The sequence below is a fragment of the Syngnathus leptorhynchus genome, chromosome 8 (assembly GCF_054491065.1).
Source record: "Syngnathus leptorhynchus isolate UIUO chromosome 8, UIUO_Slep, whole genome shotgun sequence".
Classification (NCBI taxonomy): Eukaryota; Metazoa; Chordata; class Actinopteri; order Syngnathiformes; family Syngnathidae; genus Syngnathus; species Syngnathus leptorhynchus.
In genome coordinates, this window is record NC_141202.1 from 1269436 (window position 1) to 1292990 (window position 23555).

General features: G+C 44.8%; 3 protein-coding genes across 9 annotated transcripts; 1 reads left to right on the plus strand and 2 right to left on the minus strand.

The window, feature by feature from the left end:
* Window positions 1–23: 23 nt before the first annotated feature.
* On the minus strand, window positions 24–2343 carry lysmd1 (LysM, putative peptidoglycan-binding, domain containing 1). 3 transcript variants are annotated; one of them, XM_085917645.1, is made up of 4 exons: window positions 2094–2343; window positions 1132–1353; window positions 678–970; window positions 24–486 (listed from the first exon to the last, which is right to left on the minus strand). In XM_085917645.1, the coding sequence occupies exons 2-4, from the start codon at window positions 1312–1314 to the stop codon at window positions 345–347; spliced, it is 618 nt and encodes a 205-aa protein (XP_085773771.1). In that variant the 5' UTR covers window positions 1315–1353; window positions 2094–2343; the 3' UTR covers window positions 24–344. The 3 variants fall into 3 exon arrangements, with proteins under 3 accessions (XP_085773771.1, XP_085773770.1, XP_085773773.1); XM_085917644.1 differs by having other exon boundaries at window positions 1132–1449; window positions 2094–2341; XM_085917647.1 differs by having other exon boundaries at window positions 1132–1299; window positions 2094–2339.
* scnm1 (sodium channel modifier 1) lies at window positions 1636–4410 on the plus strand. The gene is made up of 8 exons (XM_085917643.1): window positions 1636–1967; window positions 2136–2206; window positions 2291–2379; window positions 2456–2550; window positions 2617–2720; window positions 2793–2887; window positions 2978–3098; window positions 3160–4410. Exons 1-8 carry the CDS (start codon window positions 1917–1919, stop codon window positions 3269–3271), a joined length of 738 nt encoding a protein of 245 aa, XP_085773769.1. The 5' UTR covers window positions 1636–1916; the 3' UTR covers window positions 3272–4410.
* tmod4 (tropomodulin 4 (muscle)) lies at window positions 4051–21282 on the minus strand. 5 transcript variants are annotated; one of them, XM_085917639.1, is made up of 12 exons: window positions 21085–21282; window positions 10101–10173; window positions 9025–9113; window positions 7627–7798; window positions 6982–7138; window positions 6787–6906; window positions 5430–5522; window positions 5221–5351; window positions 5050–5157; window positions 4837–4980; window positions 4623–4767; window positions 4051–4273 (listed from the first exon to the last, which is right to left on the minus strand). In XM_085917639.1, the coding sequence occupies exons 4-12, from the start codon at window positions 7726–7728 to the stop codon at window positions 4251–4253; spliced, it is 1023 nt and encodes a 340-aa protein (XP_085773765.1). In that variant the 5' UTR covers window positions 7729–7798; window positions 9025–9113; window positions 10101–10173; window positions 21085–21282; the 3' UTR covers window positions 4051–4250. The 5 variants fall into 5 exon arrangements, with proteins under 5 accessions (XP_085773765.1, XP_085773766.1, XP_085773763.1 ...); XM_085917640.1 differs by lacking the exon at window positions 21085–21282 and adding an exon at window positions 15493–15507; XM_085917637.1 differs by lacking the exon at window positions 21085–21282 and adding an exon at window positions 10332–11225.
* Between the last annotated feature and the right edge of the window lie 2273 nt (window positions 21283–23555).

Here is a 23555-nt window from a genome sequence, read left to right on the forward strand (position 1 = left end):
TACTACCCGCAGTGTACTTTTTATACTTCAACTGTTTATTCAAGTTTACAAAAGCTACATAGACAGAATGATCACACTCCATCTCAACATGTTTACATGAATTAGTCATACTCATGTGGCCTGTATCAAAAAGCTTCAGTTTTTGCTGAATAAGTTAATAAGCGGAGAACACTATTGCCTATTGTTGCACGTAGGGCCAGTGAGTGCCATCATGTGACCGCCACCATGTGACCGCCACCATGTGACTTCCCTGACGTCGCATATTACATATGGATGGAATAGTGTTAGAAATATATTTCAAAGCATACCCAGGTTCAGTGTCAGACTACGTTAGCGTTGTCGCTTCACAGCTCAAAGATGTCGTCCTCTCGCTCCCGCAATTTCAGCGTCAGCTTGGTGGCGGTGAGCGGCACGGCGGCGGCCGACGACGCCGGCGGCGGACGTTCGTTCATCCTGCTGGAGCAAAGCGCCTCTAGGTCGGCCAGCCTGACAGAGGAGAGAGAGAAAAATCAACCAATGAAACCATTTGATCATTCGGTGTCTGTACTTGGTATCAGTGAATAATCGAGTCAATACTTGGACTAGTAAAGTGGTACCAAACATGTGTAGTAGATAGTGTATTTCGATACACGGACAGACAGACAGACAGACAGACTCAAGTCCAAATGTATTTTGACCTCTTCTCCGCATCTTGCCATCGCCTGGCGGCCGCCCGCTTGGACTCGCTGATAATGCCGTCCAATCGGCTTAAGAAATCCGTGGCCGTCAAGTCTTTGCCGGAGGGGCTCGCCGTCGGGCTCTTATCAGCCCGGAACACCTCATCGTTCAAACGTTGGCCTCCGTCGTCGTCGTCCTCCTCCTCCTCCTCCTCGTGAGCCTCCGAGTGTGAAGGCACAGGAATGGACAAGGACTTCCTTTGGAAGATGGAGTCGTTGGTATACAGACGGTTGACTCGCTTGATTTGCTCTGTCTGTTGGAATACACATTGATAAACAATTTGCAAAAACTATTCCCCAGATTTAAGTCATGTTTTGCAAATGCATTTTTTGCACTCATTTCCAATCAATTGTTTCCCCCCTCATAACAACAATAATAAGAAACAAATAATCATAGTAGATGGACAGTACTTACAGTGACTCCATATTTGAGGGCGAGGCCTTGAAGTGTTTCGCCGGGCTGGATGCAATGTTCGATGGGTCTCCGTCGAACCGGAGACATATTGGACCGGACCAGACTGCCGTAAGACTTGCTGCTCCGACCGCCTCGCAACAGGCCGTTCCCACCGGCGTCCGCGGGCTCCTTCCCCGCGGACATGATGGCGAGGAAAGGAAGTAATCACTCGACTCGAGTCAACTTTCGAAGAGCAGCAAACATGGCTGTTGGTTCCATTTTGTGTTATACTTGACAAATAAACTGCTTCATCGGCGCTCCACGATTTTGTGACGTCTCCTACAAAAAAAGTCGAGTCGACATTATGTAGAAGGGGCATTAAAAGAGAAGCGAATTAAAATGAGACAAAAGGGGCGGAAACATCCAGCAGAAAAAAAGACAAAGTTGGGTCTGGCCGGGCCGGGCCTGCTGCCGCCATATGTTGCCATGGCTGCCTTGGAAAAAGTGACACCTCCCATAATGCTTTGCGCATAACTAAGATGCCTTCAAGAACACACGTTAACATTTGAGCTGAATGGACCCATTTCCGCGCTACAATGTAGTTCACCATTTTCAAAGGCAAAAACGATCAATTGGATCAACAGTTGTGATTATTTCTGCTCAATTCGGAAGCTATCCACTTGACTTGAAAACTTTAAAACACAAATTTAAATTGACCGTTCACCGTGAACGCCACAGTTCTCGTAGTCTCGACCGCCGTGTTACTAAGCTACCAGTTTAACATCAAATGACACTGCTGGACAAACATGTCTTTTAAACGGGAAGGTAACGACAAGAGTCAGCTCAATATCCTCAAAGTAAGTATTCATGTTAGCATGTGTGCTATTACCAATTAGCAGTGTGCAAAGTAAGCTAATTGCTAGCATAACTTCACATAACATAGCATAACACACGCTTACAAATAATAGAACTCTATGACTCACAATTTGTTGGTAGTCGACACTTTTTGTTGTGTTGGATTGCAGAAACGTCGCGTCGCGGATCTCCTGTCAAATTTCATACCAGAAGACGAAGCAGCACTTCTGAGCAATGGAAGGTAAATATGTCAACACAGACCACACCGCAATTACCTGATGGGCCATCTTTGATCACGTGATCAGCAGAGCATTTTTCTCTTTAGGTACACTTGTGTTGTGTGCCACTACCGCCCTGTGTTTGACACTGTCGACATGCTGACGGTCCACAGGAAAGGGAAAAGACATCTTGAAGGTTGTTTTGCATTGTAACTGGCTCACAGTCAAACACAACTTTGTGAAAGTATTGACACTTTTGTGGATATGTTTAGGCTTAAAGGCATTCTATGGGAAGAAAGCCCGGCTTAAGCATGAAATAACAAAAAGGAAACAAGAAAACCTCATCAGAGCTGAGGACCAGCCGCAGGTGGGCAACTCAAAACAGACATTGTTATTCAATTGAACTCAAATGAGCTTTTGTTGTATTTCTCAGGAAGGTCCCAGTTCAGAAGCTCCTTTACTGGCACAAACGAGGAAGCTGACCCATCACGCTTTGCTGAAGACAACCCCATACAACAGCTGCCATCGGAGAACCAGGCATGGCAAATTCATCTTTCACGCCGTCTCACAAAAACCCCCAAAAGAAATTCAACTTTTTTTTTTTTATAGCAGCAAAACGGAAAAAAGACCAGCAAGCAGCCAACTTGAACATGTAGCGCCACCTTGTGGAGCTGCGGAGTCAGCTGATGTTCTTAGCATGTCCGGTACTCATCATTCGAGTTTGGCTGTCCGTTTTTGAATTATTTTGAGTTTGTAAGACTTTAATTCATCCAAAATTGTGAACCTTTTCACAGGCAGTGAGCGATCTAAATCATCTAGCGCCACGGGAGGCCATCCTCCGTCCGCCACTCCAACATCGGAGCCCATGTCGGCCCAGAGGAGACTCGAGCTGGAGCATTACGTCAAACTAAAAAGGTATACCGCCTCCATCATGTCACCTACGTTATGTGCCCTAAATGGGTTCTCTTTCCCGTAGCGACGGCTGGCTGAAGGATCGGAGCGGCCGATGGGTTAAAGACCAAGACGTGGAGTTTGATTCCGATCAAGACGAGCCACCCTCGCTCGCAACCGTGCCTTCTCTTTCTTAAAACTTCCCGGACGAGATGTGACTTGGCTCAGATGATGGCCGCAGGTCTCGAAGTGTATCAGATGTACCCCCCCCCCCCTCCTGATCCCCCGCTCAGCTTAAGTGTAAACCTGAAGTGGACGGAGCTACTCGGGTGCTAATTTGGGTGGTGATTCCACCAGTTAGCATCGCGCTCAGCAAAGTGGCGTTGACTTAAGAGAAGCACGCCAGGGTCAGAAGAGCTAAGGCCGGGACATTTCTCAATGCCGCTAATGTGTCGAAAGCGCCACGCGTCCCGTCCGGTTGGGGACCTTCAATAAGTTCGCTTGTCTCAGGCAGCCATTTTCAACACTTGCTTCCCCACACCTACCTGTTGAAAAAAAAAAACCACTTGACAAATTCAAAACGACGGTTTACAAATAAATGTCTGAAGTGAAAATGTCCAAATGAGTCAATCACCAAACAAATTTTGCGGTCAGCAATGGAAGTCAGCTGCCATCACTTTAAAGAGAAGATGAAAAACATGAAGGGAATGTTGTGGAAATCCTGAGAGGTTAGCAGCTGTTAGTAGCCATAAAGCGCTGAGGGCGCAAACCAGCTCCTCTTCCATGTGGAACGCCGTAACCCAAGCCCGGCCGTCCGGATCCGTTTCACTTTGCGGCCCGGGCGGGGTAAAAATAGCTCAGGTGCTCGTGGGAAGTGCGAGGATCACAAGTGACTTAAAAGAGATTTGCCTGATTAAAATGAAACCTTAGCATGTTGTCAACAGACCACGTGCCATGGAATTAGGGATGGGCAATATGACCTGAAAAGAAAATCACAGTTTATTTACAAAAATCTGATTTTTTTTTTTTTTTTTTAGGTGTACAAAGGTTTACAAAGAGGATTTGAATAAATATTTTATTGAAAGTATTTACAGACGCTCCTCCCCTTCTAAATGAGATGATGAATCATGTCACATGTCCTGCGTGACAAGGGACGACTTCTTCTACTCTTCATCTTCATCTCAGCCTCTGCTGCCGAACTGAATAAACACGCAAAAAAAAGATGTGTCAAATTCTGTTTTGTCACTAAATTTGAAGCCTTTTATTGTATTATACTGCCCCCTGGTGGCCAAAGTGCGCACACATGAAGGAGCAGCACAATGCCCATTGACTTATATCAATGCACAAACTGTTTATTCTTTACATTAAATTTTAGGTCATATTTATGAAGATGAGTTTGGGTTTTTTTTTTAATAAAAAAAAACGTGCCACAAAGATGAAAAAATATTGTGCAAAAAATGCAAACGAGCAATTGAGAGTAAACATGAACAAAGGCCTGTCACATTTTTGTTTGGAGACGGAAAGAAAAAAATCTTGTGGTTTTCTTACGCATGTCGTTGTTTCGCGTGATGGCCATGGCGGCGCGGGCGCGCGGGCCTTGCTGCGTGAAATGGTAGCCGAACTTGAGGATGCTGGTGTTGTTCTCCAGCATGGCGGCGATCTCCATCTCCACCGAGTCGCCGAGTGTCTGTCGCTGAAATGGAATGAAAATGGAGTCGTGTGGACGTGTTTGTGTGCGCGCGTGTGCGTGCGTGCGTCCAACCTGGTTGTCGATCTTGAGCTCCACCAGTGTGGCGTTACTGGCCATAGCCTTAATGACGGCCTTCATGCCGTCGGAGGTGATGAAATTGGACTCGATGTTAAGACTCTGCAGGCTGGTGTTCTCCTGCAGCATCTCCGCACATGCCTGTGTGCAAATAGGCCACCTCAGCTAAGGTGACATCATATTCGGCGCTGTTCCTGATCATTCGCTCACGAAGGCCACGGGGTCGTTGCTACGAGTGGCGGCGATGCTCAGAACCTCCACGTGAGAGTTTCCCTTCATGGCCTCGAAGATCTCCTTCAGTGTCGGTATGGGAATGTCCTGAAACGGTACGTGGTCCAATGTTCAAAAAGGTCCCAAATCCAGAAAACCTCACCACCTCACCTTGATGTTATTAAAGTTGACTTGGGTCAGGCTGCTGTCGTTACTGTGGATCCTCTCCAGGGTCTCCTCCACGTTGGTGGGGTTGGGCGGTTCGTCGGGGAAGATCTTGAAGGGGTCTTCTTTCACCACGCCTGGAAGTCCACAAAGGAGACATGAATGATCGATCTCCGGCACGGAAGGCGAGCTGACTTCCCGCTACGTCCACGTACTGTTGATGCCCTCGGTGTTGGCGATGGTTCCGGTGGTGCCCAGAGCGTCGTAGTACTGCTTGTTGCTCATCAGCGTGTACATTCCCAAGATGGCTGCCAGGGTGACAAAACATTTGAAATGTATCATCACAACAATGTGAAAGAAGCAAATGGTTTGCTGGCCTGAGCTGACTTCCCAAGAGTTCAGTCTGATATTTCATTGCACCTAAGCGAGACTCGGACGCCGAGAAAGATCTTTAAATTTAGCGCAGAACATCCCAAACGTTCTATTTCTGTGTTCCTTGACCTCGGCCCGGCCTTTACGAGTTGACGGAGGAATCCTCCTTCAGACATTTGAACTCTGGTCAGGAGCGGTCTTGGTTGGCAGTTTCCACCTGGATTCTGTTGTTACCAGCAGAGGGCAGCACTTTTTTTTTCTGATCATGCCTCCCATCAAAGTGTGTCACACACCAACTGCTGCGACCCCCTCCCCCCTTGTGACCCCATCGGGGAAAGGCAGGCCAGTGAGACAGCTGCCTGCTTAGCCATAAACACCCGCTGTGGCCCTGACAGTAACCCTACTAGCTTTACGGATCCAGCTAGCCTAGCAGCGGAGCCACGACTGATGCTAACATTGTAAATAAAAGAGCTAATTACGTTGCTGATCTGCGCTTGCGCTCGCTGTTTTTTTGGCTAGCTTTTCATGCCCTGTCAACACACTGGCCAAAAAGCTCAACAAAAAGCTGACGGAAGCTAAGCGAGCTTTAATCCTCATCTGGACCCGGTCCAGATTCAAGCCCCCCGGCAGCCAGGCTCTGTCTGTCTTTCAGTGCAGATGCTTTGGAACCTTTGGAATCAAATCATTGCTCCTTAACTTTTACAACTTTAAAGAGAACCACCAAATCCAAGGCTACGCTAATGCTAGCGAGAGTTCTTAGTTGAAACCCCCAAAGCTGGCTCATCATTTCAGAACATGTGTTTCAACAATTAATAGGCTTAAATATCAAATTGATGCGCCACAGGGGCCATCTTGGGCTTTTTCTGTCAACGCAACGGCCGTGTGTTTTACAAAGATATTCTATCTTGCTCCCGCAGAAGCCGCTCCACCCCGACGCGTTTTATTTTTGAGCTGCTGACTTGGGGGAATCGGATCCCGTCGCATGTCTGTCGTGGCTGATGGGACGTCCCGGCGTTACTTATATGTGGGTCAGTCCAGTCGATGTGATGGCATGCTGGGGGTTAAACAAAAAAAAAAAACCCAAAAAACTACATGGCGGCACAGCAGGAAGCTTGTTCTTCCTTCCATGGATAGTTTGCGGTTGCATTTGGCTGAGCGCTGTTGACGGGACACATAAAGAAAAACAAGATGTGGTCTCACCGGCGATGTCGCACATTTCGGCGTCGGTGGCATTTTTGAGCGCTTCCTCCAGCTCGGGTTCCAAGATGACCTGCTCGTGGGCTGGAATCTCCGCTGGCTTTTTGGCAACAAAAGCTTTTCCTACAAAGACAACAAAGTCTTTATTGGGTGCCTGCCTATAAAAAGAGACTCCAGAAAGTGTCAAGTGTCAGGCACCTTTCTTCTCCCCAGTGAAAGGCACCAGCTCCTCCCGGTCTGGGTGCTCCATGGCCACCTTCTCCAGGTGCTGCATCAGAGCGTCACGGTCATACGGTCCAGTGGGGTTTTTCTTTGTCTGGTCACGCTGCCGCATACCGGCTGGCAGCAAGGCATTCTGACAGGACGGACAGGACAGGACAGGGGAGGTCATGTTTATGGGACAAGACATATGCCCAAAGTCTTAATCTTCAACTTTTGAGCAAGACCTAGATTTAAAGTCAAGCAGTTGTTTCACTTTCAATGGTCCAAATCCTTGATGGTTTTCTCTATTAAAGGCATAAATGGACATGAAAGCTAGCTTAGTTATCAGTTAGCTAAACTGTTAAGCTAATGTAGCCTAGCTTAATTTAGCTCACTTAAGCAGTTTTTTTTTTTTACTTTTACTTAAGCAGTTTTGGCATCAATGATTATCTGGTGCAGTTGCGAGTTGCTTTTGATGACTTGGCCCATTTCCATCATTACCACACACTTAGCTAGCTAGCTTACAATGCTTACACAAAAGTTCCAATTCAGTGATTAGACTTAGAGAACAACTTGGTGTCATTATTCAAAGTATTTATTTTCCAGTGAAGTCACGTGAGTCCAATAATGCCCCGCCGGTACCTCGGGGTCCATCTCCTGCAGTTCATAATCCAGCTGGTCGATCTCTTCGGGACTCAGGCCCTTGAGGATGGCGTCCTCGTCGATGTCCCTGGGGTCCGACATGGCTGACTCTTGGGGAGGCGCACACTCACATGCACTCGTTCTTGTATGGGTGAACCGTGATGGCGGGGTTCTACGGGACAAAAAAACACATTTAAAATGGGGGAGTACTGACGCCGGGTATCGGTATCAACCCAATCATTTTATTTCCTAGTGGCATCGGGACTCAGTATGAGTGTCAAAATGAAAAGCAAAGGATCACATATGGCATAGAAAAGCCACTTAACACATCACATGACGTCACAAAGCACGGGAGCGTGGCCAAGTGATGACGGAAGCGGGAAATCGAATGAGGCGCGAGTAACTGGAAACCTTTAGCGCAGCTCGTAGCCGCTAAGAATAGCAGGGAGGCTACGCAGCCTCATTTATCATCCGCGGACCCTCATTTGTCATCCACGCAGCCTCTTTAATGCAAACAATCACTTTTGGGCCCAACGCCAAGCCAGGCCAAAGCAATCGCATCATCCCGTGTCAGTCAATCGTGTTTGCCTGAGATCAGACCGTTACCGTAATCGATTGCTTTGGCCTGAAAACCGGAGGGGACGCTTTGCAGCCACGCTTCAAACGATATCGATATGTAGTTTCTTAAAAAAAAAAAAAAAAAGCTAATGGCTTCCCAAAAAGAACACTGTTGGATTTTTTTTTTTTTTTTGTCTTGTTCCTGTTGGTGCAGGCCTTAGCGCCCAAGTGTAAAATTCCAAATCACGCTGGGCTTAATTTTAGCTTGACAAGTCAGCTACTTGCAGCCGCGTCAAGCCTCAGCGCCTTACGTTGCATACACTCACGGACCGGACCGGACCGCACCGCACACAAAGTGTCTTCTCACCCACCAAGACAGCCAAGAGAACTAAACAAAACGTTTCCATCACCCTTTCTTGTCCACCTTCCAAATAATTCAACAGGCCATCCTCCAAATATTCTCAAGCTTCAAAGATGTTTGACTTTGAAAAATGCCTTCATCTATAAAATTGTTCTACTTCCAAACCTTGTCTAACTTCTAAGACCCTCCCATCTACTTACAAATTCCTTCATGCTCCAAAAACCACCAAAACATGTCAAAATCAACTTTGAAATATAAAGCAAACATATCAAATAAAAAAAAAAACTCATATCAATAAAACCCTTCATCTTCAAGAAACTTTCATAAATTGGACAGACCTTCATCTTCAACATCTCCAATCTTCTTGTTACTCTGCCCAAACCATTCAACATGTGATCATGTTAATCTGTGCATTTGATTCCTGTCTGAAATTCTGCACAAGCAGCACTAAGATAAAGTTCAACATGGATCTCACCTACCTCAAGTCACAGCGTCCAAGCCTCCACTGACTACACCCAGTCCGGCACCCCTTACCATCCGAGACACCCCACCTCTCGTGACGTCAGCACTGTATTTTGGGGAGAGAGAAGAGGGCGGTAGAGAGACAGAACTTTCACCATTGACAGCAACATGAAAAGTGCAGTACACCTGAGAACAAACACTGACATCTAGTGGACAAAACCAGTCGGTACAAAAGACGCTCCAAAAATGAAATTATCTCACCTTTAATGACTTTTTTTTTTTTTTAATGCCCGCGTTTTTGTTTCCCTACATTGACATTTTTAAATGTCTCCCTTTTTTGTGTGTGTCTCCCATGAATATCCCTCCCTCCCTCCCTCCCTCTTCGTCATGAGGCATTTGTTAGGGTGACACCATGAAGCAAAGGAAAACATGTTTGACATTTTGCGGCTGTCAGACACACCTGGCAACCTTGCAGGAGAACATGTTTGACATTCTGCGGCTGTCAGACACACCTGGCAATCTTGCACACATCCTTACCAATAACAATAACTCCCATTTGTGACATTCTCAAGACTTTCTTGTCTAATTTTGTCACCCACCTTTTTATTGCCACGTCCAAGATTTACATTCACACCACTTTCTTGCATGAACATTTTTCCTCTTGGTCTTTTTTGTTCTTGTCTCATATCAAAGTTCTTTGACTTTTCTGTGTGTGTGCGTCCTGCATTGACTTTTGGCCTCCTTCATCCTTTACACAACCGGATTGTTCTTGTGTTTCGAAACAACAACAAATGTTTTGTAACCACGAAACATACCTGACAACATTGCGCGCATCCTTAGCTACAATAACAAACACGCAATTGAGCTTTTGTGCCTTATCCCAAGCTTTTGTTCTTTTCATCCTCCTTCTGATCTCAGTGTTAAGCTTACTGTGATGTTCTGAAACCTCGACTGACAATCTTCTAAAGTGGAGCGGTTGGATTCAGTTCAATTCAGTGCAGAAACGTGTTTGCTACACTCCTAATCTTGTCACTTTTTTGGGGGTTGGATTTGTGTAACATTTGGATTTTTGGCAGACATCTTTGCCACCTACCTTTGTGTCTTCTTATATGCTTCAAATGGATGCGGTGTCCCCGTCGAGACTCTCATGTTGATCATACAACAGGCTACGTGGGAGAGAAAGATAAAGTAGACGAACATTGGGATCGTTTGGTACATTATGACACCATTGCACAAAATGACATTCATTGCAAATGACATTAATTGCTTCATGTTTTGCGAGCAACAGCCAAGGACATACCGCACAAACCAGAAAGTGACTCACCTGAAATGTCGGCTTGCACAGCGATGACCTATGATAAAGCCTGAAAATGTGATGACAAAAATCAACTTATGCAAACCCTGAAACAAAATGTAATCAGATTACTTGCACAAGAAGTTCTCCTAACTTTTGCTATTCTGGAATAATTTCTTTCAACTTTCCAGAACGCTCCACAACACAAAAGAATGTAGCGCAACACAAAATCTCCCAATTGAAGCCAAAAGAACCCCCACATATTGAAGTTTCTCCAGCTATGATACCTGGTCACCTTTTGGGCTATCTTTGAACCTCGTCAGAAGTGACCAAATACACGCATGTGCCGGCCGTACATAAAAACTTTGCCTTGCAATATACATCTTGCCGCTAGGAGGCACCCTAGTCGAGCTACATTTTAGGGATAGACACCAAAGTCTTTGTACAGTAATGCTGCTTTTTCTCTTTGTGTCCCAGTGTGTCTTTTGGGGACAAAGAGAGAGAAAGAGAAAGAAAGATAGTGTGTGTGTTTGTTTCTATGTATGTATCTTTACATGTAGATGGTGTGAGAGCATCATAGAGGCTATGAGTATGCAAATGCAAGAACAAATTCAAAGAAAGGTTGCGGCGGACCATTGGACAGACACCAGAGCAGGCAAGCTGGTTTGTCCTGAAAATGATGCCTGCCTGCCATCCACAGGTGTGTCGGTGACATCACAAAGTAGTTACCCGCGTTCTCCACATTCATCTCGGAACATGGATCAATTTGGGGAAGTGTGTGTTTGGAGGTATTTTAGGGATGCTCAACACGACTCCCACAATACTTCACAGATGAGTTTAAACTCTCCCCTCTGCTTGGAATGAAAGTGAAAATTCGTTTCTCAGCAATCATTCGTCATTCAAGGACATCTTGATAACCCGTCGTGAATGTGAACCAGCATTCCAGATAGGGGGGAAAGAAAGAAAGAAAGAAAGAAAGAAAGAAAGAAAGAAAGAAAGAAAGAAAGAAAGAAAGAAAGAAAGAAAGAAAGAAAGAAAGAAAGAAGCAGATGACAAGACAAAGAAAAAGCGTCCGTCTCGAGCGTCTTGTGAAAAACATGAATGGCTCAAAATGTGAATGGACGCAGGCAGCCCAGCCGGGCTCCTCGCGAGCGCCATCACGTTCTCTTTGTCTCTCAACGCCGAGGTCCGCTTTGTCCCACCCGGGTGGGGAGGGGGATCCCATTTCCCCTCCACTTTGATGTCTCCTCCCCCATTCCACCCACCCACAGACAGACAGACAGACCACATGAGCGCATAGGGAAAGAATTCCAAAGCAAATCCATCAGAGTAAAAACAGAACCTAACAGAGAAGAAATGAAATCTCGCTCTGCAAAGTCTGAGAGCGGCCTGACATTAACTGCACAAATGGAAATCTTTCTCACAATCTCTACCATCTAGGACGAAACGGAAAGACGTGGAAAAACACGAAAAGAAATGCTCATGAATACAAGAAATATCACGGAATGTAAATCTAGTGAATCAGTTGATCGATAAATGGCATGTGCGCAATGCATTCTGGGTATTCTGGAATTTAATGGTGCGTGTGGCTTGTGTTTCACATGGAGTAGCATAAATATTTACAATGAGCATATGACCTCAATTTCCATATGTGGCGACAGTGAGGGGGGGGGGGCACGTTTAATCCATCTTAACGACGACGGGGCCTCGAACCCGAAGCGGCAAACAACATGTGGCACGTAAAGCGTCCCTTTGATTGCATTGTTGCCGTCGGAGGCCGCGCGGGCCCGTCGGGGGCGGCCCGCCAGACTGTGGCCGCCCACCCCCGCATTCACGGCGCCCCCCCACCCTGTGCAAAAGAGCGAGGCCGAGTCCTTCCTGGAGCCGGCTGATGTCAGGCTGCAGGAATGTGGAAAACAGAGCACACTGGGGGGCCTTGTTCTCCCTCCTTGAATAGAAGGCGGCAGGCCAAAGCACATGCCACACACACACTGCCCAGCCATTGGGAAAGGCTAATGTAGTTTGAGGTCATGCGGAGCTACTTTTGATAAAGTTTAGAAAGAGAGCTCGACTGAAAATAACAAATGTGAAAGTGGCAAAACAGGAAGTGCCAGGTCAGCACTCCCCTCCCGATTTTTGATCACTCTATGAAACAGAGAAGCGCAAGGGGGTGCTATGGCCTCCTGGAATAGCAACAAGTCAAGTTCATAGACAAACAAGGATTCGATTCAAATCGAGCTGGCTGGCCAGCTGACTCCATGTTACTTGTCCACAAGTGCCAGAATGAAAGCAACCAAATCAGGATCAAGAACCAGAAGACTTGCACCAAGCAAGTCCAGTTCAAAAAGTGATGAAATCACGGAGACACGGGAAAGAGACTCGTGACTTATGCCTAGCAACCGGCCTTATACAAAAGGGTGTGTATGAAATGTTTCTCGAGGTGCGTTGGTGTCTGCCTGGGTCGCCGTCTGCACTCTTATGTAAGCGCCAACAAGTCCCGGCGTGCTCTCGTCGCCAGATGTTTCATGCTAGTACGTCACCGAGTGCAAAATCTTTCTTACTGTAGTTGAGTAGTTGTTTTTTTTTCCCCCAGACTGGTTTTTATTTGTATTGCTTACAATCCAACGCTGATACCCGCAGTTTTTTTCAAAGTTGTAAAAAGGCGGGCACACTTAGCTCGGTTTTAGCGAAATCATCGAAATGCTAACAATAGACGGGGTAACGCCGACGTATAGCGTTCTTATAGCTCGAACGCAACAAAAATGGCGGAGCAGCATTTAGCTGTTACGCCGCATGGAATTCAAATCACTTCAGATTCGTTTTCTTCTGCGAGCTATTTTTGTTCTCTTTGCTTTGTTATGTTTCAAAAGGCTTTTGTGTTTTTGGTTTCCGTGAAGTGCCCGGAGTTCCCTGGATAAATAAAGGTGCCTTGAAAAGAATGCGAGATCTTTCACATCATTCGGGATAGTAGCCAAGATGAAAGAAGAAAACCAAAACTAATTAAGTTGACTTTGAAGTCTCAATTAGGCACACTGGCAAGTTGTAGGCGGGAGTCTATATTTAACTGCAAAACAATCAACATGTGCCTTTTTTTTTTTTTTTAATCAAGAAGTGCGTTTGTCCTATATTCAAAATATGTTCTAAATTGATTTGATGTTCATAATTGTCCATGACCTTGCTGCATCTTTTTATGCATGTAACAAAGCAATGTAAAAAAAATACAACAAGACTCTTGTTTGCTCTCATGATGCAATGAAAAGCCACATGGGAAAAATGTATTTAAAAAAAAAAAAAAAAAAAAAACTTTCAATTTCACGATAAGTCGAGCATAAATCCCCAGCGGTAATCGCAACGCCTCCTCACAGACAAAAATGACACGACTGAAGCTTTCGATTTCACTGTAAGTCCAGCAAAAAATCCCCAGCCGTAGGCGTATTTGCCACGGCACAATGGAAGCTAAGCTAGAATGCTCCGTGCATTTACACGTTAAAAAGTAGAGCATAACACACACACCATAGTTACCGACAAAAGCCATTCCATGACCGACCGCCCACGCACTCGCATACTTACACACACACGCATACTGGGAGTGAGCCCACAGACTTCTTTCATCACATGAAACCAAAACATTTTGGTTCCAGCCAAGTCAAACAATGTAGAAAATAAAAAAAAAAGGTTTTTTATATTAGTGCAGCTCTGCAACTAGCAAAAAACATTTTCTTTACAAAATGTTCTATGACGCTATTCTGATGAATATTGTCATTGTTGAATATGAATTGAGCGGAAATATACACGGGAGCGCCCATTTTACTGCTTTAATGTCATCTCATATCACAATTGCTCAGTATGAAACAAGTTGAAGCACTGAGTCAGCATAAGGTGTTTGTGCTAACGTTACTGATTGACGTGTTTGTGTGTGGGCGTGCTGTGCTGATAAGAGCCATTGCTGTGTTTTGCTTGGACAAGTCAAAAATGATTGCTATCGATCATCCGCGACCATCCAAATTTGCCCCGGTTAGCATGGAGATGCCACGAGGTCGGCCACCACTCGGTGCTTTTTGCTGACGTGCTTTGAGTGCGTTGCCTGTAGCGTACTGCAGCATTTCAATAGACTGGACTGGACTGGACTAGGACAGACTAGTTCACGCTACGCTATGCTATGCTATGCTATGGACCGTTGGGTTAATATTGACTATACCTAAATGAAATGAGTTGCTAGTTAATTGCCGATTTCGTTATGTTGTCATTCCTGTGGCGGAACCAATGTAGTCAATTCCATGTTTTTATGTTAGCATGCTAAACTCGAAAAAGGCTTTTGGGCTGGTTTCAGGCCCGTCAAGGTCAACAAAGTTTGGAGTCTCGGGTACTTTCCTCGGCTCTCGAAAGCGCTCTCGAAAGTTGACGCGCGCCGCTAAGCACGGACATGCTACGCTGCCACGACTTCTGCTTTTTCGCTTTCAACGCGTCAATGAGCACCAAAGTGTTGGTTGGCTTTCAAACAATCTTCAAATGAACGTCAGGAAATATCGACTGACTCAATGTTAAGACACGTTTCACACAAACGACGGATCAATCGCCATCCGCTGATGTATCGACGTGACAATGATGACATCCCGTGTTGGAGTTGACTACGTTTGATGATTAAAGACTAAAACGAAAATGGTGACGAATGAAATCAGAAAGGAGCGGTGGGTGGGAAAATTCCGAAATGTGAAGGAGGAAGAAAAGAAACTTCACAACAGACATGACAATACCTGTCTGACTCAAATTGACATCAGTGCATGGCGAGCACCGGCATGTAGCGTGTGTCATGTGACTGATGGGAAGACAAAGATGACTTCAACCTCATTCAAAATGAAACAAATAAGGATTTTTTTTTTCCTTTCATTCATTCACGAGCGTTGCTGAGCAAATGTAACAAACAAGTCGCGAAAAGCAGAAGCTGCCAAGCTAGCAAACTTTGTTTCCCACAATGCTAAAAGAAGAAATGACTCCCACAGTGCTATAAAGTAACATTGTAAAATGAAAATAAAGCCAACAAGCTAAAAACCAACATGGACGCTAGTTTTAGGGAGAAATGAACTTGCAAATAGCACTAAAAGCAAATTTGCAGCGACCTCTGGGTCCACTCCCTGTGCGTGTGCGTGTGCGTGGGAAGGGAGGCAAAGTTCGCATGACATGCATCATTTACCTTGAAAGTTTATCATCTTTCTTTCAGTCATCGCTTTTATCCCATTTCTAATCAACTCTAGTCATCATCTAAAAGTCATGCTGGGCAGGAAACGGAGTCACATGACAAGCACACTGGTCAGCCCAAATATGAGTCAGAACAAAACAACCGGATGCAAACTTTGAACTTTCTATGTGGCAAAAGCAAGCAGGAGCTATTCCAGTTTAGATTTGGAGTCACATGACCTCGGTGAAGGAACAATTTTGACCCTCAAAAGCATCCATACACACTCATAAAAGCTTTCGAGTTGTATTAAGGTGAGCTGAAGTCAACCTTTAGATTCAATCTCTGAACATTGATCTCGACTGTGAGGTGGCTTAATTATTTTATGAGGAAACAAACTGTTCTTTGGCTTCCATTTCAAGTATGAGTATGAGGAAGCATTGGAAACATTTCAACAATGCTGCACTCAAATAGAATCTGAAAGTAGTTGCTGGATTCATCAACCCTAAAATGCTGCCAAGGTTAACAGGAAAAATGTCACGGGGAGGAAAAACAAATCGAATCAAAGCATGAATATGGAAAGAATCCCGAGAAGTTGAAAGACGGAAAAGGGAACATACGGATGGAAGGCTGTCACATGTCCTGGCAGGTACATAAAAGCTTTATTGACATTCAGCACAGCCTGAGGGTCAAGATGTTCCTGTTTGGCATGATACACGTTTTTTCTCTGGCAGGAAATGCTCTCATTTGCACGCTCCTGACATATTTTGCCACTAAATAGATGCAAAGATGAAATCCTTTCGAAATTGCGTTAACGTTTCGTGACCAAGCGTCATTTTAGCAAAGCTTTTCGCTATTGAAATGATTTTGAATGTCGGTGAAGCTCGCCCAAAACACCTTTGTTATTTCTTAAATATGCATTAAATATATAACATAGAATAGAGAAAATGGTTGAAAAATCCAAGTGTATGCTAAGTAGTCTGTTGCTATTAGGGGTGTGGCTTAGCAAATGTCAACACTGGGAGTCAGTCCGGTTGGACAGCCTCCCCCGCAAAACAAAACAAAAGATTTTCGAATGTAACTATTCTTAGACTTCGAAACAAAGAGTGATATAATAGAAACAAATTGTGCACCACGATTACTGTATTTTCTGCACAAGCTTCGAACCCTGCATCTTATCTATTTTATATTCTGGTTCGGTTTATTGTCCAAAAATTTCTGTAACTCATTGCAACTACTTCTGCTGTGTGCGACCTGGCCACTAGGGGCAGTATAATGCAGCCATGCAGACAAAAAGTTTCTAAATGCGGCTCAGCATTTCTATTCTATTTTTTTTTTTAACAGATGATAAAGATTATATGCATTTGACTATTGTTACATTGGCCGATATGAGTCACTGCATTGTTTTGTTGTCTTCTGATACCGCCACAAAGGTACTAATCGGTATCGATTTGATGGATATCCAAGATACTGCTCGGTATCGAGCTAATTGCACTTTAGAGACACATCTTTATTTTCTAATTCGCTCCACAGTACAGGCTACATCTACCGGGCCAACCCGTGTGCACACAAAGTGTTGACGGTAGTGAGGGCCCATTCAAAAGGTTCACAGCATTCCTTTATGCTAAGCTTTTGTTTTTCTTGACACGGATCAGAGAGTTCAAGCACATTTAACGAGCACGCCGTAGCAACGGCAAGGGTCAGGGGAGATGTCGCCTCCCGCATTGCCCGCCCGCCGTGCCCACGCCAGCACTTGCTTGACTTTGGGTAAACAATCACAACCAGCGACTGGCTCCAGTTTTATTTATGTATCTTTATTTTTTTTTTCAGATGAATTTGGACTTTTACGTGCTACATTAGGACACAAATCATTTTACGTCGTCAAAACAGGCAAATCAATAGATGCCTAAAATCAGATCCTAGCGTGATAAGGAAAGTTTATAGTGGTTGGGATCTAAATGAGCTATGCTAATGTAGCATAGCATCAGATTAACGACACGGTCAAATCGACCGGCAATCGCTATTTGGCGTGCAGAAAGTAGCAATGGTCACGTGATGAACATTCCGAGGCAGCAAACGGGAAGCTGTCAAACGTTTATCTGCTTGGGGAAACAAAGCCAACGTCCTTTAATGTGACGGTTGGCGTAAACAATGTCTCTCCCACCCCCTTCACCTGTTCCTTCCCCTTCTCGTAATGTCTCACGCCGATCACCTTTCCCTGGCCAAATGTGAGGCTTGGAGCGCAGGGCTTCCATTTCCTCATCGGATGGTTATCGTGGCTCCTGGCAGGCGGCAGGCTTTCTCACGCGACTCTGGTTCAAACTACAAAAGACACACGGAATTCTGCCCATGTCGTCATCTTTGACATTGTGTAAATAACACCGGATGGTGGTATACACTCCATATAGCGCCTTGAGATACGAGTCGTTCCGAGAAGTCGTCATTCGGCAGATTTGCGGCAGTAGACGGGATTCGACTTCCATCGCAATGAGCAATAGTTTTGCAAATAGAGCAACTCCAATTCAATTGAATTGCATCATGAAATGTGTTTCGTTTTATTTGCGCATAGGTGACTTCCGGCCGTTTTAGGCTCGTGGCACTAAAGTGAAGTTTGTCCTCTGAGATAAGCTATCCACTTTTTATCTGTTAACCGATAGCGTGATAGTGATAGATTTTGTTACAGGATCAAAAGATGAAAAGCATAATTAGGAGGACCTTTGAATGACATACGCGCCCTGTAATTGGCTGACTCTGCTTCTCTGGTCACCTATGGACTGCTTTGTTGTCTTAGTTCACTGCGGTTGGCTGGTGACCAAAAGTGGAGGGTGTAACCGACTTCAAAAACTGGGATAGGCTGCAAACATTAAAACAGGCGTGAACGTGATTGCGAACGCTTGTATCTATAAATGCCCTGACCTGACATTGACTTGCATCAAGTCCAGGCCGTACCCAAGGTTTCTAGCTAAACAAACATGCATGCTTGCATGTGGCAAAGTTGCAGAAAAATGAGAGGGTTGACTGGTCATGGAGTCACTTGACATCACAGGTGCTCAACCAAGAGCAGAAAGCAGCTGGTGTGAGGTTAGCAAACAAAACGCAGGTGCACCCAACGGGAACACCTGGTGATGGCGGCCAAAAGCAAACACACGTCATTGGAAGTGATCTGCAATAAATCAGGCTAAATGTCAAAAACGTGAGCGCTAAATTTAATCTGTGCTGAATATCGCCAGGAAATAAATACAGCGGATCACGCAGTCGTTGCGAAGAAAGAGCACATATTTATAGGTTTTCATTTGCCGAATACTTGAAAGATGAAAGTTGTTGGTGCGGGTCACAAGAGCATATCCAAATGTCAACAAAGCCTCGAGTGTAAAAATCAAACAGCACGTGAAAATCCCAAGACTTTTTTTATGCAAATGAATGTTTCTGTCACAAACATCGGGACTTCCAACGAGTCGCCCGAGGTCTCGGGTTGGAGACGGAAAGACTCGGTAACGGTGAATCGATTGCGTTGTTATGAATCCAATATGATTGCCGGTGCCGCCATCTTGGTTTAGCATTGATGAGCGGGATAGAAATGCGAAAGGACCGACAGACTTGACTTTGAGATGATTTCATTTTCCCTGGATGACGTTGCTATGACGACTTAAATTCTGCCTATGGTCGTTTTGCTGACAGATTTTCAGAAAGGAGCATTTCTTAGCTTTAGCTTGGCGGTATGTCAAGTGGACATATTAAAGTCTTGAATCCAAGTGTTGTCGAGTACAAGTGGTAGACAGACGTGTGAGCTGTTTATGACCTTTAAAGAGCTAAACCTCTTTGGTTTTAAGGAATTTTGATTAAAGTCGGAATACTGCGGGATTAAGATACTTTAAGGGCAGATTAGCGCATCGATAAAACACTCCTGATCTGGCAGTTTTTTTTTTTTTGGGGGGGGGGGGGGGGTCGGATTATCTGCTTAAATGCTGTTTTCGGTAACCTTTTCTTTGTGTCTGGGAAAACGGCAAAGTAAAAACATCAGGATCACCAATTTGGCGTCGCAGTTACACTCGTCTTTGTCGCCGTCTTATTTTGTCTGCGCTGTAATCCCCTCATCGTCACCTTCATCATCATCATCATCCTCCTCCCCGTGGTCGTTATCGTCATCCACGGGGGAGGATGAAAGATGTGACCCACATTCACGTGGAGACAAAACAATGGCGAAGCTTTTAAATGTCAACACGTGTGTAAAAACGCTTTGAGAGATTCAACACGAGACAGACTAAACACCCGCAGCGCCATCACGTTATCGGCCGGAACGCACACACAATACCTTAAAGAAGATGATGGCAAAAGTACTTGTTTCAACGATTCATACAATTCTGTGTTTATTATCGATTTGTTTCGACTGCTAAAGTGTTTAGTCACGATGAAGCAGCGGCACGTGGGCCCAGCACCCGAGGCCTAAACAAAATGTCCCCCGTAAATAAATTGGACTTCTCGATCACAAGTCTCCTCGACGGTTACGTGATTTTTCTCAAGAACGTGAAGGCTTCCAAAGTGCTCCGTGTTGCTAACACGACACATTTTTTTGGTCTTCTGCCGGAGTTGCTCTTTTGAGTTAAATGAGGAGCAGAAGGACAACGATTCAGTTCGTGTGTTGCCGAGTAAGCGCTGAGCACAGCTTTAAAGCGAGTGTGGGGGCGGGGGAGAGTAGGGGGCGCTATAATTAACTTCACGGGGGTGAGCTCATCTCTTGAACTTCAACAAGTCATCAGATGGTAAGCACAACAACACGTATCATCATCTGCTCAGCTGAAAGCACAGAAACATGTGAGGTAAAAATGCATGACTCCGCGTTTCGGTCACACGGCGCCACATGCTGAGCTTTTTCCCTAAGGCCGATGACGACGTTCAAATCAAATCTTCAATTGTATCCATCTATTTTTTCGACGCCTTCGTTTATAGAAAATGCTAACAACGAAGACATTATTCCAAAACAACGTTTGCCTTATTTGAATAGAATTCCTATTTAAACATTCTAGATTGAGGCTTCGAATTTGCGAAACGGCGGGCTACAAAAACGAGACCACCTGATACCTGGGGTCAAACAAGTCCAGGACTTGGCCCGCCACGTCAATCCAACGCAACGCAAATGTACTTCCCCTGTGTGACCATGAAGGAAGTAGGTCACCTATTTCTCAGATGCTTATGGATGACCACATCCTCACCATCGAGTCTGCAGCGAGCTCGTGTTTTGTTTCCGAAAAAAATTCCCGCAAAGTTGCACAAAATGAAACCAAAGTGTCTATATTGCGCCTCTCCAACTGTCTTTCTCACACAAAGCAACCAGAGACATTGACAAAAAAAAAAAAAACCCACAAAGCGCCTTTAAGAAGGAAGTGCCAAAGCAAATAAAGAGCGGGGACCAAGTTGGTATTAAGGAAGTCTCGCTGCGTTCATAGTACATTTACATTCCAATCAACCCAATTTTCTAAATAGCATTAGCAATTAGCTCGAAACATCGATGCTAAATAGCATTAGCAATTAGCTTGAAACATCTAAGCTAGGTTTGAGCATTCTTCATGACCTGTTCATTAAGAAAACTTGGATGACTTTATTATGACTTACTTGTTATTTTGGATCCAGTCGAAAGAGACGTCAGCGCCGGCCGCCAAATGGCGCCCGCAGAGTGGACCACAGGAAACCAGTCAGCACACAGTTTTGCTGCTCTTTGCAAGCTCACAGGCAGGTTGTCCCCTTTTAGAAAACAAACTGGACATATTTAAACTCTGGCCCGAAATCAACCAAACCAAATATTTCTTGTTGGTGACAAAATGTTACCTTGTGGTCCACCCAAAAAAAAAAAAACAACAACAGCAACGTGATACAGTCAAGTCATTCAGAGCTATTCTTGATGTTGCCGTTTATTATTATTTGGAAAGAAGAAGTGCGGCGCACCCTGGACAGGTTCTCAGCCAACATTAGTTTACATCCAAACATTCAGCACGGTTAACTTTAGTTCAAAGTGGGGTGCACCAAGGACTAGTTCGCAGCCAACTGCATTTCACAAACAAGCATTCTATCTGAAATATACGGATTATCATTGATACGAAAAGGAGCAAACGCCATTGTGCGAGTTATTGAGACGCTTCCAACTAGGACAGGAAGAGCAGGAACTTCTGTCTTTGTGCACTTTGAGACGATTGACGAGCCCAAACAAAAATCCAACCAGCCAAGCAGGAACAAAGCAAAAAACGAATTTCTTTGCAAACGTCTGGCTGGGAAAGTCCTGGCAATCAATTGCGGCAAAGCTGCGTCAATGGCAAGAGTTCTGGAGCGGATGTAAACAAAAGACGGGTGACCCGTGGTGAGGTCAGGCGCTGTGTTTTCTTCCTATCTGGAACACAGTGTTCCCGGCGACAGCTTGCATGGGACCGATCCACATTCCAAGATTACATAACCACGCAACAGAAACAGCCACAAGTCTTAACGCTAGTTTGGCATTTGAACACCAAAAGTAGCTGTTGACTGACAATTAAATCTTCTCCTTCATGGCCAATCGTAACGACGTGAGGAATTATTTTTAAGGTTCTATTTTAAGAGCCTATTCGGAAAATTTATTGTCCAGCTCCCAAGCTAAAAAAATAAAATCACCAGAGAAAATTTCAGATGACTTCATGACGTGACATTGCAGTTGGATCAGCGTGAGAAAGAAGAGCCTTCATCCCCGGACTTTCTTAAGTGACTATTTAAAGCGTCACTAAATTTACGTTTATGCTCTCTCTATGTGAGCCTTCACAGAGACCAACAAGTGAAATAAACAACGTGACAAAAGGCTGCAGTGCAATAAAAGGGAAGTGACAAGCAGCAACACGTCGGAATTTTGGAAAAAAGTTTTTAGCACTAAAGCGGAATAGGGTGCTTGTAATCCATCCCCCTGTTTTGTTTTGTTTTGAACCCGTTCTCACAAGTCTGTGTGAATGCATACGTGGGAAACGTTTCTCAACTCCAGTTAGTTGTTGTGTAAACAATGTGTCATTTTACTGCCGAGAGCAAGCAGACATTTTTCTCTCTCTCGCAGTCGTCCGTCCACGCCAGGGCCGACTTTTATCGTCTTTATCGACACGCTCAGGCTCTCGCAGTTCCGAGGTGAAGCATCAAAGTTCTCAGTAAGAGCAGCTGAGTGGTCGGGTTAAAGATAAACTTATGCCGCGGCTCGTTTCCTGGAATTGAAGGCTTTTTTTTTTTTTTCAAAAAAAAGAGAAGGGGGTGGGGTGGGGGCAGCCTGTCGCCAGCGAGCTCCCGATGCACACGGCCCGGGCCAGGAAGCCGATCCTCACGGGTCATATTACCAAAAGTTCAAACTGCAGCAGACCGGTTTGCATGGGAAACCATGGGATCACATGTCAGAACACAGCCATTGGGTTTTTCTGTTGACTTGGGGCGGATTACATTCTACAAAGAAAACCACTCGGGGTGTTTTGGAAATCACTTTCTATGCAGGACCTGATAGAGTTTAGGAAATTCTTCCATTTGGTGCCCGTAATGCAGCTTGAAAAGTAGCAAATAACTTCAACCAATGGAAAGGACAATAATGACTCACTCATTGCACCTATACATAAAAATCGTCATATATTTAAAGTTTGATTTTGAAACAAATTCAAAATACCATAAGTGCCATAACTAGTTTTTTGAGCTACCAGCACTCACTTGGTCATTTTGTTTGTTTTTGTGTTGCCTACCAGCCTCAGGGAGGAGAGACTAAGATATGCTGAATAGAGACTTGTGAAGTGAATGCTCAGCTCCAAAGTAAAAGAACGAGTTTGAACCTGATGACAATCGGTCCACACCGCCTACAGAATAACAATGTGAACTATGCGCTCGATTGTTTCCAAAGCGACCGCGCCTGCAAACGCTCCCAGCGCTGCAATGCTGCTTGAGCAACACTTCCTGTTTGGCGCTCTCGACTGTGAAGCTTTTTTTTTTTTTCGCAGTAACTGCTAGCCACATTAAGTTAAAAGAATTTGTATTTTTGATATCTTACTCGCCTATGTGAGAATTACAAATGATACAATGCGGTGTGTCTTAAGAGTCAATGG

What these genes read in the sequence shown, in the direction of transcription:
- tmod4 (XM_085917639.1), bottom strand. Translation starts at nt 7,728, where the DNA reads ATGTCGGACCCCAGGGACATCGACGAGGACGCCATCCTCAAGGGCCTG. An exon ending in CGAAATGTGCGACATCGCCG is followed by an intron (nt 5,523 to 6,786) that starts GTGAGACCACAT and finishes TCACCCTGGCAG; the next exon opens with CCATCTTGGGAATGTACACG. An exon ending in GCAACGACCCCGTGGCCTTC is followed by an intron (nt 4,981 to 5,049) that starts GTGAGCGAATGA and finishes ATTTGCACACAG; the next exon opens with GCATGTGCGGAGATGCTGCA.
- scnm1 (XM_085917643.1), top strand. Translation starts at nt 1,917, where the DNA reads ATGTCTTTTAAACGGGAAGGTAACGACAAGAGTCAGCTCAATATCCTC. An exon ending in GAGCTGAGGACCAGCCGCAG is followed by an intron (nt 2,551 to 2,616) that starts GTGGGCAACTCA and finishes TGTATTTCTCAG; the next exon opens with GAAGGTCCCAGTTCAGAAGC. An exon ending in AGCTGCCATCGGAGAACCAG is followed by an intron (nt 2,721 to 2,792) that starts GCATGGCAAATT and finishes TTTTTTTTATAG; the next exon opens with CAGCAAAACGGAAAAAAGAC.
- lysmd1 (XM_085917645.1), bottom strand. Translation starts at nt 1,314, where the DNA reads ATGTCCGCGGGGAAGGAGCCCGCGGACGCCGGTGGGAACGGCCTGTTG. An exon ending in CCCTCAAATATGGAGTCACT is followed by an intron (nt 971 to 1,131) that starts GTAAGTACTGTC and finishes GTATTCCAACAG; the next exon opens with ACAGAGCAAATCAAGCGAGT. An exon ending in TGGCAAGATGCGGAGAAGAG is followed by an intron (nt 487 to 677) that starts GTCAAAATACAT and finishes CTCCTCTGTCAG; the next exon opens with GCTGGCCGACCTAGAGGCGC.